Source organism: Geotrypetes seraphini, chromosome 3 (genome assembly GCF_902459505.1).
Source record: "Geotrypetes seraphini chromosome 3, aGeoSer1.1, whole genome shotgun sequence".
NCBI classification, from domain to species: Eukaryota; Metazoa; Chordata; class Amphibia; order Gymnophiona; family Dermophiidae; genus Geotrypetes; species Geotrypetes seraphini.
Window position 1 is genome coordinate 232,517,865 of NC_047086.1, and position 14,150 is coordinate 232,532,014.

General features: G+C 42.8%; 1 protein-coding gene across 10 annotated transcripts in view; it reads left to right on the forward strand.

Annotated features, from left to right (window-relative positions):
• LAMA2 (laminin subunit alpha 2) overlaps window positions 1-14,150 on the forward strand; it is a 1,204,230-nt gene that overhangs the window by 488,361 nt on the left and 701,719 nt on the right. For all 10 annotated transcript variants that reach the window (XM_033936921.1, XM_033936924.1, XM_033936922.1 and 7 more), the window contains exon 12: window positions 5,295-5,468. In XM_033936921.1, coding sequence (XP_033792812.1) covers window positions 5,295-5,468 — 174 coding nt within the window. The remainder of the gene's footprint in view (window positions 1-5,294; window positions 5,469-14,150) is intronic.

Consider the following 14,150-nt stretch of genomic DNA (forward strand, 5'->3'; position numbering starts at 1 on the left):
AAACTACAGGGAGAAAACTCCAAAAACTGCCGCAAAAGAGACCAACAATAAGGCAGAACTAGTCAATAGGTTCGGAGAGTAGTAGCTCAATGACAGAGGATTTCTGTCAATGAGCTATCACTCTCCGAACCTATTGACTAGTTCTGCCTTATTGATGGACACAAAACTACAGCATTCTGTAACCAGCGAAGGTTACACTTCTGGCCTGTCCATGTCCCTTCTAGGTCCACACCCCCATTGCAGTTGGGCACTATGTAATTTATTATTTATTTTAAAATTGATAGATCGCCTAAACCTACGTGGTTTCCAGATAACCATACATAATATAAATCGCAATACCAAATATAACACATAAAAAAGGGTCTCTGTAATTTTTCATGCTCATTTTATAGAATACTGACCAAGGCAGTTACATGCACAACTTGCAAATTAGTACCAATAACAATTATAGCCAATTATTGGTTGTTAATCCCAATTAGCAGCTAATATATGTCTCTAAATGGCACTAGAGGTTTTTGCACAAGCCGGCGAGGTAAATGCTTCGACGCTTATAGAATTCCTATGAGCGTCAGAGGATTTAACTTGCTGGCCCATGCTAAAAAACCTCTAGCATCATTTAGTGAAACCCATTGTTAACTTTCTGAAAATTTCTCAGCCCAATCAATAAGAGAATGATGTGGATATGATTCAATCAATGGTCTGCAACAAAGTGAAAGTATAGAATTTAGTTTCTGCAAATTGGCACTTAACGAAATAACACTCTTTTCATCTACAGTGGCAAAATAACGCTCAGAATTTAGGAAGTTGGTTGGGCTGAGAACTTTTCACACCTCTTCATGTGGTTAAGGGGTTGGAGGAGTTGACGTACAGCGAGAGATTAGAGAAACTGGGTCTCTTCTCCCGTGAAAAGAGGAGACTGAGAGGGGACATGATCAAAACATTCAAGATAATGAAGGGAATAGACTTCGTAGAGAAAGAGAGATTGTTCACCCTCTCCAAAGTAGGGAGTACGAGAGGCACTCTCTAAAGTTAAAAGGGGATAGATTCCGTACAAACATAAGGAAGTTCTTCTTCACCCAGAGAGTGGTAGAAAACCGGAACGCTCTTCCGGAGGCTGTTATAAGGGAAAACACCCTCCAGGGATTCAAGACAGAGTTAGACAAGTTCCTGCTGAACCGGAATGTACGCAGGTAAGGCTAGACTCAATTAGGGCACTGGTCTGTGAACTAAGGGCAGCCGCGGGAGCAGACTGATGGGAATGATGGACCACTGGTCTGACCCAGCAGCGGCAATTCTTATGTAATGTTCTAAACTTTATGTAATGTAACTTCTTATGTAATGTCTTATGTACTAAACTTTTTAAACCACCCTCATATTTATATCTATATATGTATGCATGTACTGTATATATGGGGAGCCACTGACCTTAAAAAATTGATCAAACCGAGCCTCAGACTCACAGGACGGACATTCCAATCCAGGCCAGATACTTCAAGCCAGCAAGGCTAAAGTCTAATAAACACAAGCTCCTCTTACACCGGCCAGGTGGGGGTGGGAGGAGCACAGTAAAAAATGTGGGTAAAAATCAGAGAAAAACCTGAGCTCCCACTTGTCTGTAGAGCATACGAAACTCAGTGCCCACTCACAACACAGTGTGCAACATGTAGTTAAACAAAAAATACTAAAAACAAAACAAAAAAGACAAATACTTAGCTATGAAAAAGTTAATTTGAAGTCAAATAACTACGTCAGGGGCTGGGAACTCCGGTCCTCGAGAGCCGTATTCCAGTCGGGTTTTCAAGATTTCCTCAATGAATATGCATGCACTGCTTTCAATGCATATTCATTGGGGAAATCCTGAAAACCCGACTGGAATATGGCTCTCGAGGACCAGAGTTCCCTACCCCTGAACTACGTGTTGCACACTGTGTTGTGAGTGGGCACTGGGTTTCGTATGCTTTACAGATGGGTGGGAGCTCAGGTTTTTCTCCCTTTTTTACCCAAGTGTTTTTCTTTTACCGTGTTCCCCCTCCCCCCCGGTGTAAGAGGAGCCTGTGATTCTTAGACTTTAGCCTTGCTGGCTTGAAGTATCTGGCCTGGATTGGAATGTCCAGCCTATGAGTCTGAGGCTCGTTTTGATTAATTGTTTGAAGGTCAGTGGTTCAACACAATCCAGTGTCATTTATGTCAAGTGACTGTATACTCTGGAAGTAAAAGAATTGTTAACAAAATTACCTTTGAAATTTGTGCAAGTGATCTGTATATATGTGAACCATGTATGTATGTTGTGGCCACCACTTTAGCCCAGGGCAGGGCTCTGCAGTAATTTTGATGGCTACAACAAACTGTGCATTAGCGTGTGACCCGACATGGAGCCACCCTGCAGGACTGGACTTTTCAACCAAATTCACAATTAATTAAAACAAAAATAAAGCCTCAATCATAGGGTTGTTTAGAAAAATAGTTCTTTTTACTTGATTCGTTAAGGCAGGTAAGTACTTCCTCCAACTTTGTAACATCAGTTAGGGCTTCTTATAGCATTAAAGAGAACAAAAACAAAACTGCCAAAAAGGGCAAGAAACTAAAGCAGTTCATAATAAAGTCCCAACTTTCTTCCCCTGCTTATCAGGTCCCAATAGCTCTGGGGATCCAGCTCTTTGTAGAGCTAGTAGTGCCTGCTCCAAAACAGGTATTTTATTCCATCAAAATAAAGTTCAGCATTTAAGTTTCCTCAATTTCCAATCATTAAATGAAATAAAGGAAAGCCTCTGACAAACATATCTGTCTGCCAGGAATAGGAGAGTGAACCAGGTTTTGCTAACATAAAGGCCTTCAGATAGGCTTTCAAAAATTCCCTCCCAAGGTGGCAGCAAAACCTCTCCCCACACACTCCTAGCTTCCTTCCAAAACAACATTCAAGAAAAAACAAAAAACAGCACACAAACAGTTCCAAAAGAACCACACTCACTGTTTGTGGATTAAAGCCAAGTCCACCTGCATTGGTTCAAGATAATTGGATTCACAGTCAGCACAAGTCTCTTGGCAGTCCATAGGCTCTTCCTTTGGGAGTAGTAAATCTTCTGCTTGCCCAGCCTCAGGCAGTTCCATCGGTATAGGGCTGTTACTCCTGTTTGCCTCAGGTGAAGCTTTAGGGAGACAAGACCTAAACTTCCTCCCTAACCGGCTTGCTGGTTGGAATGCCACTGCTGGCTTATCTACTCTAGGGGCGTGCCCTGTTCTGAGTGTGTCAGCAGAACTCCAGGGGCTTCTTGAGCTCCCCTGGTGTTGACTTGGACAAAACTCACTCCCTTCATCTTCAGATAAATCTGGCTCCTCCTGGTGGCCACTGGCATTATCCCCCACATTATCATCCTGGGAAATCCTAGCATTTTCCTTCCGGGATTTTACTTTTACTTTATTCCTAAGCTTAGCTGGGACCTTGGCAGGCCTTGTGTCTGCCTGGTCACAATGTGGCCCAACCAACAAAGTTGGGGCAGTCTCCATCGAGGGCTATACACTTAGGGCTCCTTTTACAAAGGTGCGTTAGGGCCTTAATGTGTGGAAAGCGCATTCTAGCCACTACCGCCTCCTCTTGAGCAGGCGGTAGTTTTTCGGGTAGCACGCGCTAATCCAGTGCATGCGCTAAAAACGCTAGGGCACCTTTGTAAAAGGAGCCCTTAGTTCAGCAATTTTTCCACTTTTTTCATTCCGTATTTTTCTGACAGAATGAAGAAAGTGGAAAATTACTGGACTAAGGGCAATATTCTTTAAATGGCACGTAAAGTTAGGCACCTCTTAAGCGCATAACTTAATAGGCTTAATAATTGGTAAAAAAAAAAAAATAATAATAATAATTGGATGATAGGCACCTATCTGATTCTTTGAAAGATAGGCGACTATCACATGGTGCTTAGCAGTGCTTAACACCTAAATGGGCATTTCATTGGGTGAAGTGTGACTTAGGCGATGCTAATCGCGATTCTCCAAAAACTTAGGCGCCTGAAATGTAGGCCTTTAAAACCCTCGCCTCCATTTCAGGCGCCTAAGTTTTTACAAAGACGCTGCTAGCCACAATTCTGTAAATGGCGCCCAATTGTGATTGACGTGCAGCCGGCACCATTTTTTTAATATGCCAGTCAATTTAGGTGGCTGTTTATATTATCAGCCCCTAAGTGTATAGCCCTCGATGGAGACTGCCCCAACTTTGTTGGTTGGACTGAGAACTTTTGTTTGGCCCCTCACATCTATGAGAGTAGTTTGACAAGTTTAGTACAAAAAAACAAGTTAAACGAATATATTGTATATATTTTTTAAACAGTTATATTTATCAACATACCCTCTCTTTTGCAAAGCCACACTTGCAGCTCCCATGCGGCAAAAGCCCTGAAGCCCTTTAAATACCTATAGACTTTGGGGCTGTAGCCACAGCGGTTTTTAGACTCCGTCGTGGCCTGTACAATTACCCCCCCTTTTTACAAAACTGTAGCACAGTTTTTGGCACTGGCTGCGGTGGTAACAGCTCTGATGCTCGTAGAATTCCTATGAGTGTCGAAGCTGTTACAGCCGCGGCCGGCACTAAAAACCATGTTACGCTTTTGTGAAAGGGGGGAGGGGTTAGTCCTGTGAGCATCCAGATTTTCTATCCTGTTAGAAAAGTAGATTTTGTTAGTTAATGTAAACTGCTTGGACCTGTCATATGAACGAGCGGTAGAATAAGTTTTAATAAAACATAAAGCTGCTACTTAGCAGGTTGGCGATGGTATTCAATCTGCTAACCAGCCAAGTCATTTGATAACAGCTGTTCCAGTTTCATCCACTGAGCTAACATGGCCTGTGCCTAGTTATCTTCCACATCCCTGAATACTTGAATATTCAGTAGAGGTAATAGGGAGACGAGGCATGACTAGGCATTCAGTACCCAGGGTAAGTTTAGCTTATAGCTGGAAGAAGCTAAATAATCACTGACTGCTGACTCTGAATAGCTACCCTTTATTTTTGGGTGACTGTCAAGGAAAATTCTTATGGAGGTAATTTTATAATTCACTGTTCTCTCATATAGGCTTTTGAATGCCCACAAAAGGACTTTTATAACATTCCCTTGAAAGATTAAAATCACAAAAGTGCACGCAGTTCCAATAAGGTGCCTACTTTTATGCGACTGAGCTGTACTCGTGTTTTGGAGCAGCGCTTGTGTTCAGTGTGGGCAGAATCACGATTTACGTGTGTTCTTATAAAATATATGTGAATGTGGATACTTTGCATGCTAACATTTTCTGCCACTTCTTCGTTTTCAGGTTATAGAGATGAGTGGCTGGTATGTGACTGACTTAGAAGGTCTTGTCAGAGTTCCACCCCGGAAGGACACCTTTGATGGCCCCCAGCAACTTAATATCAGAAACTCAGATGCCAGAGTAGTCCTGCCACCAGTCTACTACTGGAGTGCACCCAGTTCTTATTTGGGCAACAAAGTAAGTGAAGATGTTTCTCGCATGCACTCTTATAGGCAAAGCTAACATTAAGCCTGGTTTCCTCTTTGGGGGTTATAAAGCACATGTGTATTTGGCCAGAGTTACTACATTGCTGGAAAAAGAAAGGCAAACGGATACCAAGTGATGCAAAGTACAAAGGACCAATGGGATAGATGCTCAAAAGATTCAGAGCTCAAGCCTAAAGGCAAGACTCAGAGAGTGACGCAGCGAGCTGCTTTCCAAATAATTACATTACATTACATTAGTGATTTCTATTCTGCTTGTGCCTTGCGGTTCTAATAATGCATGAGAGGGGAGTACTCTCTGTCACCCCCCCCCCTTAGAAAATTTGCCTTTTGTTGTAGGCAATGTCAGCCTTCACAGGCAGGCCCCAGCACAGAGGAAGGTCTGATACCAGCCAGAACAGTGAGTTGTGAAGGCTGCCGCTGCCACAAATGGAAAGAAAAAAGGTTTACAGACCACAGAAGCCCCCTGGAGCTGTGGGGCCCAGGGGAGCTGCCCTGTTTGCCCCCTAATATCAGCTGTGGGAGCATCCTCTTATGGATTGTAGCCAGGGTGGACTCCTCTCTCCCTGCTCACCCCCCCCCCCCCCGTCTTGGTATGCCACTGCTGTTAACCAGTTCTCTCTACATCCCTTCAATTATAAGGAAGCTCTGGAATGAGGGCATAGGATGAAGGTGAAAGGAGACATACTCAGAAGTAACCTAAAGAATACTTTACAGAAAAGGCGGTATATTTGTGGTTTGACCTCCCGCTGGAGGTGGTGGAGATGAAAACTGTATCTGGATTTAAAAAATTTTCAGATAAGTACATAGGATCTCTAAGGGAGTGAAAAAGAGAAGAGATGGCATGGATGGGCAGATTGGATAAACCATATGATCTTTATCTGTCTTCATTTTTCTCTATTTCTCTGAAATCTTGAAAGAGTTCTGATATAAATTAACAAACCAACTAGAAAAAGGTCTCATTGCAAACTGAAGTGCACTATAGCTTGGATCATCCACTATATCAATCAGAATGTACTATTTTTTTTTTCAAGGGTTTCTCCAAAATCCTTACCATCTGTACCAACTTTGACACCATGTGGGTCAGAGAAACTACTAGCAAAGTAACTAGCATTGCCTAAATTAGCATTCTTTAACAACTGTTAAGTGTTTTTAAGACAGCATAAACTTGATTGATTTGATTTTTAAAACTGTACATCTCTTTAATGTACAGTAATTTTAACTTTAATATGTTTATCTGAGAGGCACAGCTATAAAAATGTTGCTGTTAAATATGACTAGCTATTTTACATCATAATAGATCCCCAAACTGCTTCTTTGCAAGGTAATGTGTCTTGTTTATATTCTTAACTGTTTTATTTGCTATTTATTGTGTATTATTTTGCTATTTTATTGATACGCTAGTTAGTAGTTTGCCTTATTTATGGTTCTGAGGTTTTAAAAAATGAATTTGATCTCTATTCCTAGTCAGAAATGAAAGGAAAGCTTTTGGCACTTCAATGCATATTTTATAGGGTAAGGTATTTTTCTCTCTCCCCATTTCTATTCAGTGAACAGAATAATAGTAACAGCGTGTGCAAATTGTTTTAACATGGCCCACATTTTTTTTTTCAATGTAATTTGGAGGTCCTTTGTGACTTACTGTCAAACATTTCTGTATGAATGAAACAATTTGCCTTAATAACTGAACCATATAAATTTTTTGATACAATAATACTGAAAGACTCATAAATTACCTCAGACATCTTAACTCTCATGTTACATCATGGAAAATACAGCCATGATGACATATTTAGCTCAGAAGATTTAGCATCTCACTATAGAAAATGTAATATTACAAGTTCTTATTTGTAAACTGAATAAAACATCCTATTAAAGAGCTCAGACCGGATTACACTGGTCCTGTTCCTCGACTTCACCACATTGTAATCAGTTGCTTTGAGAGTGGAATGCTAATGGTTTTTTTTGTATTAAAAATAAGTGTTTATGAGTTAGTGAAGCCTTTTCCCTACTGTTGGCTACACGCTGAAGTCAGATTCCCAGAGATAGATGGAAGCAGCGTCCCGTGCGCATACGATGTGGGGAGCGGGCGGCCTGGCGGTGGCCATGATCCTGGTGCTTGTACCCGAGAGCGGCCGCGCTCTGAGAGAAGGAGACTGTGAAGTGCGTGTTTCCTTCTGTTCCGCCACTAATTTCTGTCAAATGGGATGATCAGTGACACTCAGAAAAGCACACAGACAATATAAAGCATAAACAATAACACTTTATTATACATATATAAGAATTAAATATAAGAATAAAATAGCATCACCTTGACCCCATACAAAGACCATCTTCACAATTGGGAATCCTTGCAATTGATAGGTGGGTGGACCAAAGGACTGTCCCTTTAGACGTATTGAATTCTCCCTCCAGACGTCATGGATTCTGATATTAGGAGCGGAATCCCGTACTTATAAGCTGCTGAGTTCAAAGCATAAACAGCTGGTCCTGCTATTAGTAAAACAGCTGGTCCTGCTCTTTTGTTCTCTGTTTTGACAACACCTAGGTCAAGGAGGTGTTTGCAGAGATCGGTGTCCCATCTGTCCTTGGGAGGTGTTGCTTTATTGTCCTTTTGATGTTATTGTGGGTGACACGCAGGCAAAGGAAGTAAACAAGGAGGTGTTGCAGTTCACTGTCCCTTTGATGCTATCCGGGCGACACGCAGGCAAAGGAGATCAGATAAGCAGACTTGAGGAGACATATTACGTAGTATGCTGAGTTCATTTACCCCCTGTGGCCATAGGCAATACAGTCCACCCTTGGATCCTTAAGTCTGCACCTCCCAATAAGAAATCATCCGAATAAAGGGAGAGAGTGTCCGTTTGTATAAACCCACAATTAAGAAATGTTAACATAAGGATAGCTAAACAAAAACATAGAGTAAGGAATGAAGAAACACCTTTTGTGCCGTAGCCCTCTAGTAAAAGCATCCCACTAATGGTATGCAGTGGTAGCTTCAATGTGATCTGCCACAGAATGCAAGTTAGTATTTCAAAATTCAGTATCTATTTTATGCTGCAGCAAGGTAAGGTTACATTGCTGATTTGCTTTATTTAGGATTGCTATATTTTGCATGGCTTTCTTTACAGAGGGTAATAAAATACATCGGCAAAAGAAAAATTAATATTTACATTTGATATACACATACTGAAAAGGGAGCTTGAATAGCAGGAATCATAAGTTCAACAGTACTGCTAGCAACACAAACATTTTTATGTGATATTTCTTGTATAAAGGTATAACCTTGCGGTGGAATGGTCCATTGGCACAAATTGTAGGTATGTTGTAAAGAACATGGTTCATAGATGACACGTTTGTTTTATTTTGTTCATCTATTTGTTGCCCCTGATAAGCGGGAAACCATAATTGGGGCCCCAATGTCAAAGGCATCACCGTTAAAGGACACATTGTTTCATTTCAAAATTACACCATTTTCTATCTAAGGGTGTGGTTTTAAATCAATGAGATAAAGTTAATTCTTTGTGGTATAAAAAACAAAACACAGTTATCATTAACAACATGTAACCTTAACTGATCATATCGTAGTGTTAATTCATGATTATGTACAGTATTTGGTACCCATTCACCTTCCCATCTAAATACATCTGCTACTCTGGAGCCAAAATATGCTTGTTTGCCAGCCAGTATTTCAGAAACAATAGTATTTACTATACCTCAGGTTAAATTATTTCCCTATGTTCTAAACCTGGTATTCTTGCATTCCCTAATATTTCTTGCTAATTAGGCATTTTACTTGAAAGTATCACGTATAGGGAATCATGTAAATTAATAATCTTATTAATATTATATTTGTTCTCTTACTCATGGCTTACATACATTTAGGGTAGCTTCATATTCACCATCGATCATTGCAGTTATCTGGTACCCCGTTTTTTCTTAGCAGCTTTGGTTAGGATCTGGCTATGCTCCAGTTTCAATAGGCTTGCTATGCCACTCACATGCCTTCACTCACGTAAGAGTCAAGTGCACCACCCCCAGAGACCAGCCCTAATGTGAAGTGGCAGGATATAGGCTCACTTCTATTCCCAAGTCGGTGCCACATAGCACGGCACTGTATGTCTGGTTGCGTGTCATCATCTTCTCGATCTGGTGAAATTTTCTCTTAACCCAGCATGTTAGCCAACTCATAAAAATAAGAGAGCAGAGCTGACCAATTCTATCACAAAGGGATAAAAGTCTATATGTAATAACATTTCCCAGTACAGTGGTGCCTCGCATAACGGACGCCTCGCACAGCGAACGCTGCGCACAACGAACTTTATGTCTTGATCCGTACAACGAACTTCGTTTCACACAACGAAGTCGCCCGAGCTGCATCCTTCCGCGCAGGCACTGCGCTTAACTGCCCTCTCTCCGCCTGGTTCCCTCTTGCCCCCCCCGACTCCCCGACACGATCGGGGCAAAAAGGAGCCCAAGCCCTCTTGCCCCGCCGATTCCCCAACTCCCCACACAATATCGGGCCAGGAGGGAGCCCAAGTCCTCCTGGCCACGGCGACCCCCTAACCCCACCCTGCACTACATTACGGGCAGGAGGGATCCCAGGCCCTCCTGCCCTCTACGCAAACCCCCCCTCCCCCCAACGACCGCCCCCCCCCAAGAACCTCCGACCGCCCCCCCAGCCGACCCGCGACCCCCCTGGCCGACCCCCACGACACCCCCAACCCCCTTCCCCGTACCTTTCTGTAGTTGGCCGGACAGACGGGAGCCAAACCCGCCTGTCCGGCAGGCAGCCAACGACGGAATGAGGCCGGATTGGCCCATCCGTCCCAAAGCTCCGCCTACTGGTGGGGCCTAAGGCGCCTGGGCCAATCAGAATAGGCCCGGGAGCCTTAGGTCCCTCCTGGGGGCGGGGCCTGAGGCACATGGGCCCAACCCGACCATGTGCCTCAGGCCCTGCCCCCAGGAGGGACCTAAGGCTCCCGGGCCTATTCTGATTGGCCCAGGCGCCTTAGGCCCCACCAGTAGGCGGAGCTTTGGGACGGATGGGCCAATCCGGCCTCATTCCGTCGATGGCTGCCTGCCGGACAGGCGGGTTTGGCTCCCGTCTGTCCGGCCAACTACAGAAAGGTACGGGGAAGGGGGTTGGGGGTGTCGTGGGGGTCGGCCAGGGGGGTCGCGGGTCGGCTGGGGGGGCGGTCGGAGGTTCTTGGGGGGGGCGGTCGTTGGGGGGAGGGGGGGTTTGCGTCGAGGGCAGGAGGGCCTGGGATCCCTCCTGCCCGTAATGTAGTGCAGGGTGGGGTTAGGGGGTCGCCGTGGCCAGGAGGACTTGGGCTCCCTCCTGGCCCGATATTGTCGGGGAGTTGGGGAATCGGCGGGGCAAGAGGGCTTGGGCTCCCTTTTGCCCCGATCGTGTCAGGGAGTCGGGGGGGGCAAGAGGGCTTGAGCTCCCTTTTGCCCCGATCGTGTCGGGGAGTCGGGGGGGCAAGAGGGCTTGAGCTCCCTCTTGCCCCGATCGTGTCGGGGAGTCGGGGGGGCAAGAGGGCTTGAGCTCCCTCTTGCCCCGATCGTGTCGGGGAGTCGGGGGGGGCAAGAGGGCTTGAGCTCCCTCTTGCCCCGATCGTGTCGGGGAGTCGGGGGGGGCAAGAGGGCTTGAGCTCCCTCTTGCCCCGATCGTGTCGGGGAGTCGGGGGGGCAAGAGGGCTTGAGCTCCCTCTTGCCCCGATCGTGTCGGGGGTGCCAGGGACCACACGGAGTCACCCACCGTACCACCCGATTCGGGTAAGCGCAGGTATTGGTGGGTGGCTTATTTGCGGGGGGGTGCCTTATTTTACATTTTTTTTCTAAAAAGGGGGGGCTGTCTTATTTGATGGCCCTGCCTTATCATCGGGGAAACACGGTAGAAAAAAAAAAAAATGAACAGTTAAGTCCCAGTTTTTGCCGCTGAGACTCTGCCCTCTCACTGTAAAATTAGACTCTACTTAGTCTGTCTTTAAATTTAAAAAATGTGTGTTGTTTTTAAAAAACAATTATGTTTTTAGATGTATCTAAATAAAAATAATAACCAAAAATTTATCTTTTTTTATGTCATCTTAGCATATTTTATGCTACAGAACGAATTATTTTTTTTAACATGTATTGTTATGGGAAAACGCGTTTCACACAACGAACGTTTCACATAACAAACTTGCTCCTGGAACGGATTAAGTTTGTTGTGTGAGGCACCACTGTACGTGATTTTCCAAGGAAAATATTTCATCATGACTGTTTAGCTTCAATGCTTTAGTTACAATAAACACCCCTAGTGATAAAAGAGAAGATAAAAAAAAGAAAAACCACTTTATGTACAGAATGTGATAACATGTGACACAATACTGGTGTGTAAGGTAGTATTTGTTTGAGATAAGAGAAACAACACTAATGCACTTAAAGGTATTCTGTAGGACATTCAGAAAATACACCTTTTTATGTTCTGGACCTAATTATTATGTCACTCAAAAGAGACCATAAACACGTACTGATGGTAATACCAAAATAACTTATGTCAGAGATGTGCACTGCACTGTTTATACCTGGTAAGTTAAATAAAGAGAGATCATTTTTTTTTTTTTTTATTTAGCAAATATCAAATATCAATGAACACCATTTTACCAGGTATAAAGCTTTCTAATTTTTTCTCTTCAGATATCCTCTTATAATATAACCCCTAACTAAAATATAATTGGGCTGTATGAGCCATTGCATAAAATCATTGTGAGCATGGTTTTCATAAGATACTTTCTTGTAAGTGGGGGAATCTTTTTTGGAAAGGGAAATGGTACCATTTGGACTAATAGAAGGGGTGGAATAAACTCTGGAAATGGCCAATGTGCGATGTTTATTGGGGTACCCCATAAGCTGAAACAGACAACACATAACAGAAACAGACAAACACAGAGCTCCGGCATGCTTTCTTCCATCGGTAATGATTCAGGGTTGAATTTAATCTGTAAATAAGCACACTATTAATCAAAAGAGTCATAAACAAATTTGGTATCCATTGGATTCCCACTATCAGGTCACAGTGCTGGAAGTATTTTAAATATGGCACAGTGAAATTGGTTCTCCTGACCATGTCTGGATACTAAGCTTCTAAAAGAAAGAGAGATAGAAACTTAAGTTCTTGCTGGTCTCCTTTCTTTCTTCTTCCATTTCAAAGCTCTGTCACACAATCATAAGAGAATGCCAGCAGGGACTTTTTCATCTATAAAACATACAAGAGAAGTTTACGTGCAGGTACAGTGGTTCACAATGTTAGTGTTTGAGGTAAAAGACACATTTGCAAAATCACTTGGAATGCAACTTCCTTATACTATCTAACAAAACTTTATACTTTATAAAGGTCACTTAGCAATATTTCTACTTTTTTATTGTCCAAACTACCCCATATGTTACCCCAGATGTGAAATATGTTGCCTCCAGAATCCAAAAAAGGCCCAAGTCTGGTTTTTACTTTGGGGAGAAGGGAAGTTTACAATTTTCTGTTTTAACTTTCTCTATCACCTCTCGGCATCCTTTTGCCCACTTTCTGCTATAATCTTGTGATAGAAAGTGGGTAGGAATGTCTGGCAATTTACCAAAACTATAGATTCCATCAGAAAGCTGTAAGGTTAACCCTTTTAGGATATCTAGCCCTATTATATTTTAAGGAATCCCATAGATTAATACAATATATTCCCAAATTGGTAATTGTCCAATTTTAAAATTTGTAATATTTTTTTTTTTTCTTCCCGCTTGTATAATTTTCCCCCCAATCCTGATATTTATATTCCTCCACCCCAGTGTCCACTACAGCTTGTACCTTTTGCTCCCCAGATTTCTACTAAATATTTATCTCTATCTGCGGACGCTGTTCTAATTTGATCCAGGCAAACACTGAGGCTCGGCATTCACATTATTGATCCTCCCAACACTTCCACCCTTTTAAATCAGGATAAAGAATGGAAGCAGTTTCCTCAGGGGGAGCCGTTGGCACCAAAATATCCTCCCTCTCCCCTTTGTTCATTTGTGCTTGAGACATAGATTTCTTTCCCAGTCCTCTACTTTTGTACATTTCCCATAATGTCCTTGTATTCTTCCCATCTATTTCTTCCCCCTTTACACCATCTTTTATTAATTTCAAAAACATATTCCTCCGAGACACCCGATTAGCCCTGTTTGAATTGGATTGTCCTTTTCTCTTTTTATCAAAAGTATTTTGAGGTCCCCAGTCCCCCCAATCTCCTAACTGTCGGACCGCTTCTACGGCTTCCAAAATAGTCCTGTCTATTTGATTGATCAACAAAGTTATCATTACCTGTTTGTATGCCAGTGCAGCATACTTAATAATTTTATTTCTCATGGACACAGTAAAAGGTAATGTCATATATATGTCAGTGTGACCTATTACTAAGGCTACCTTCATAGACTCCTCCTTAATTTTCATTTGAGCATCTTTTAATGTATACCAAATTTTATCATTTGAGGGCCAATCAGATTCAAGTGGATATCGCTTCGTGACACCTCTACTAATTATCTCTAATAAAGACCATTGGGCATTTTTTGCAGGATAAGGATCCTCCCGTAACGCATTTTTTACTGCTACTTCTTGACTAATTTGAACAAATTTAGGGGCATC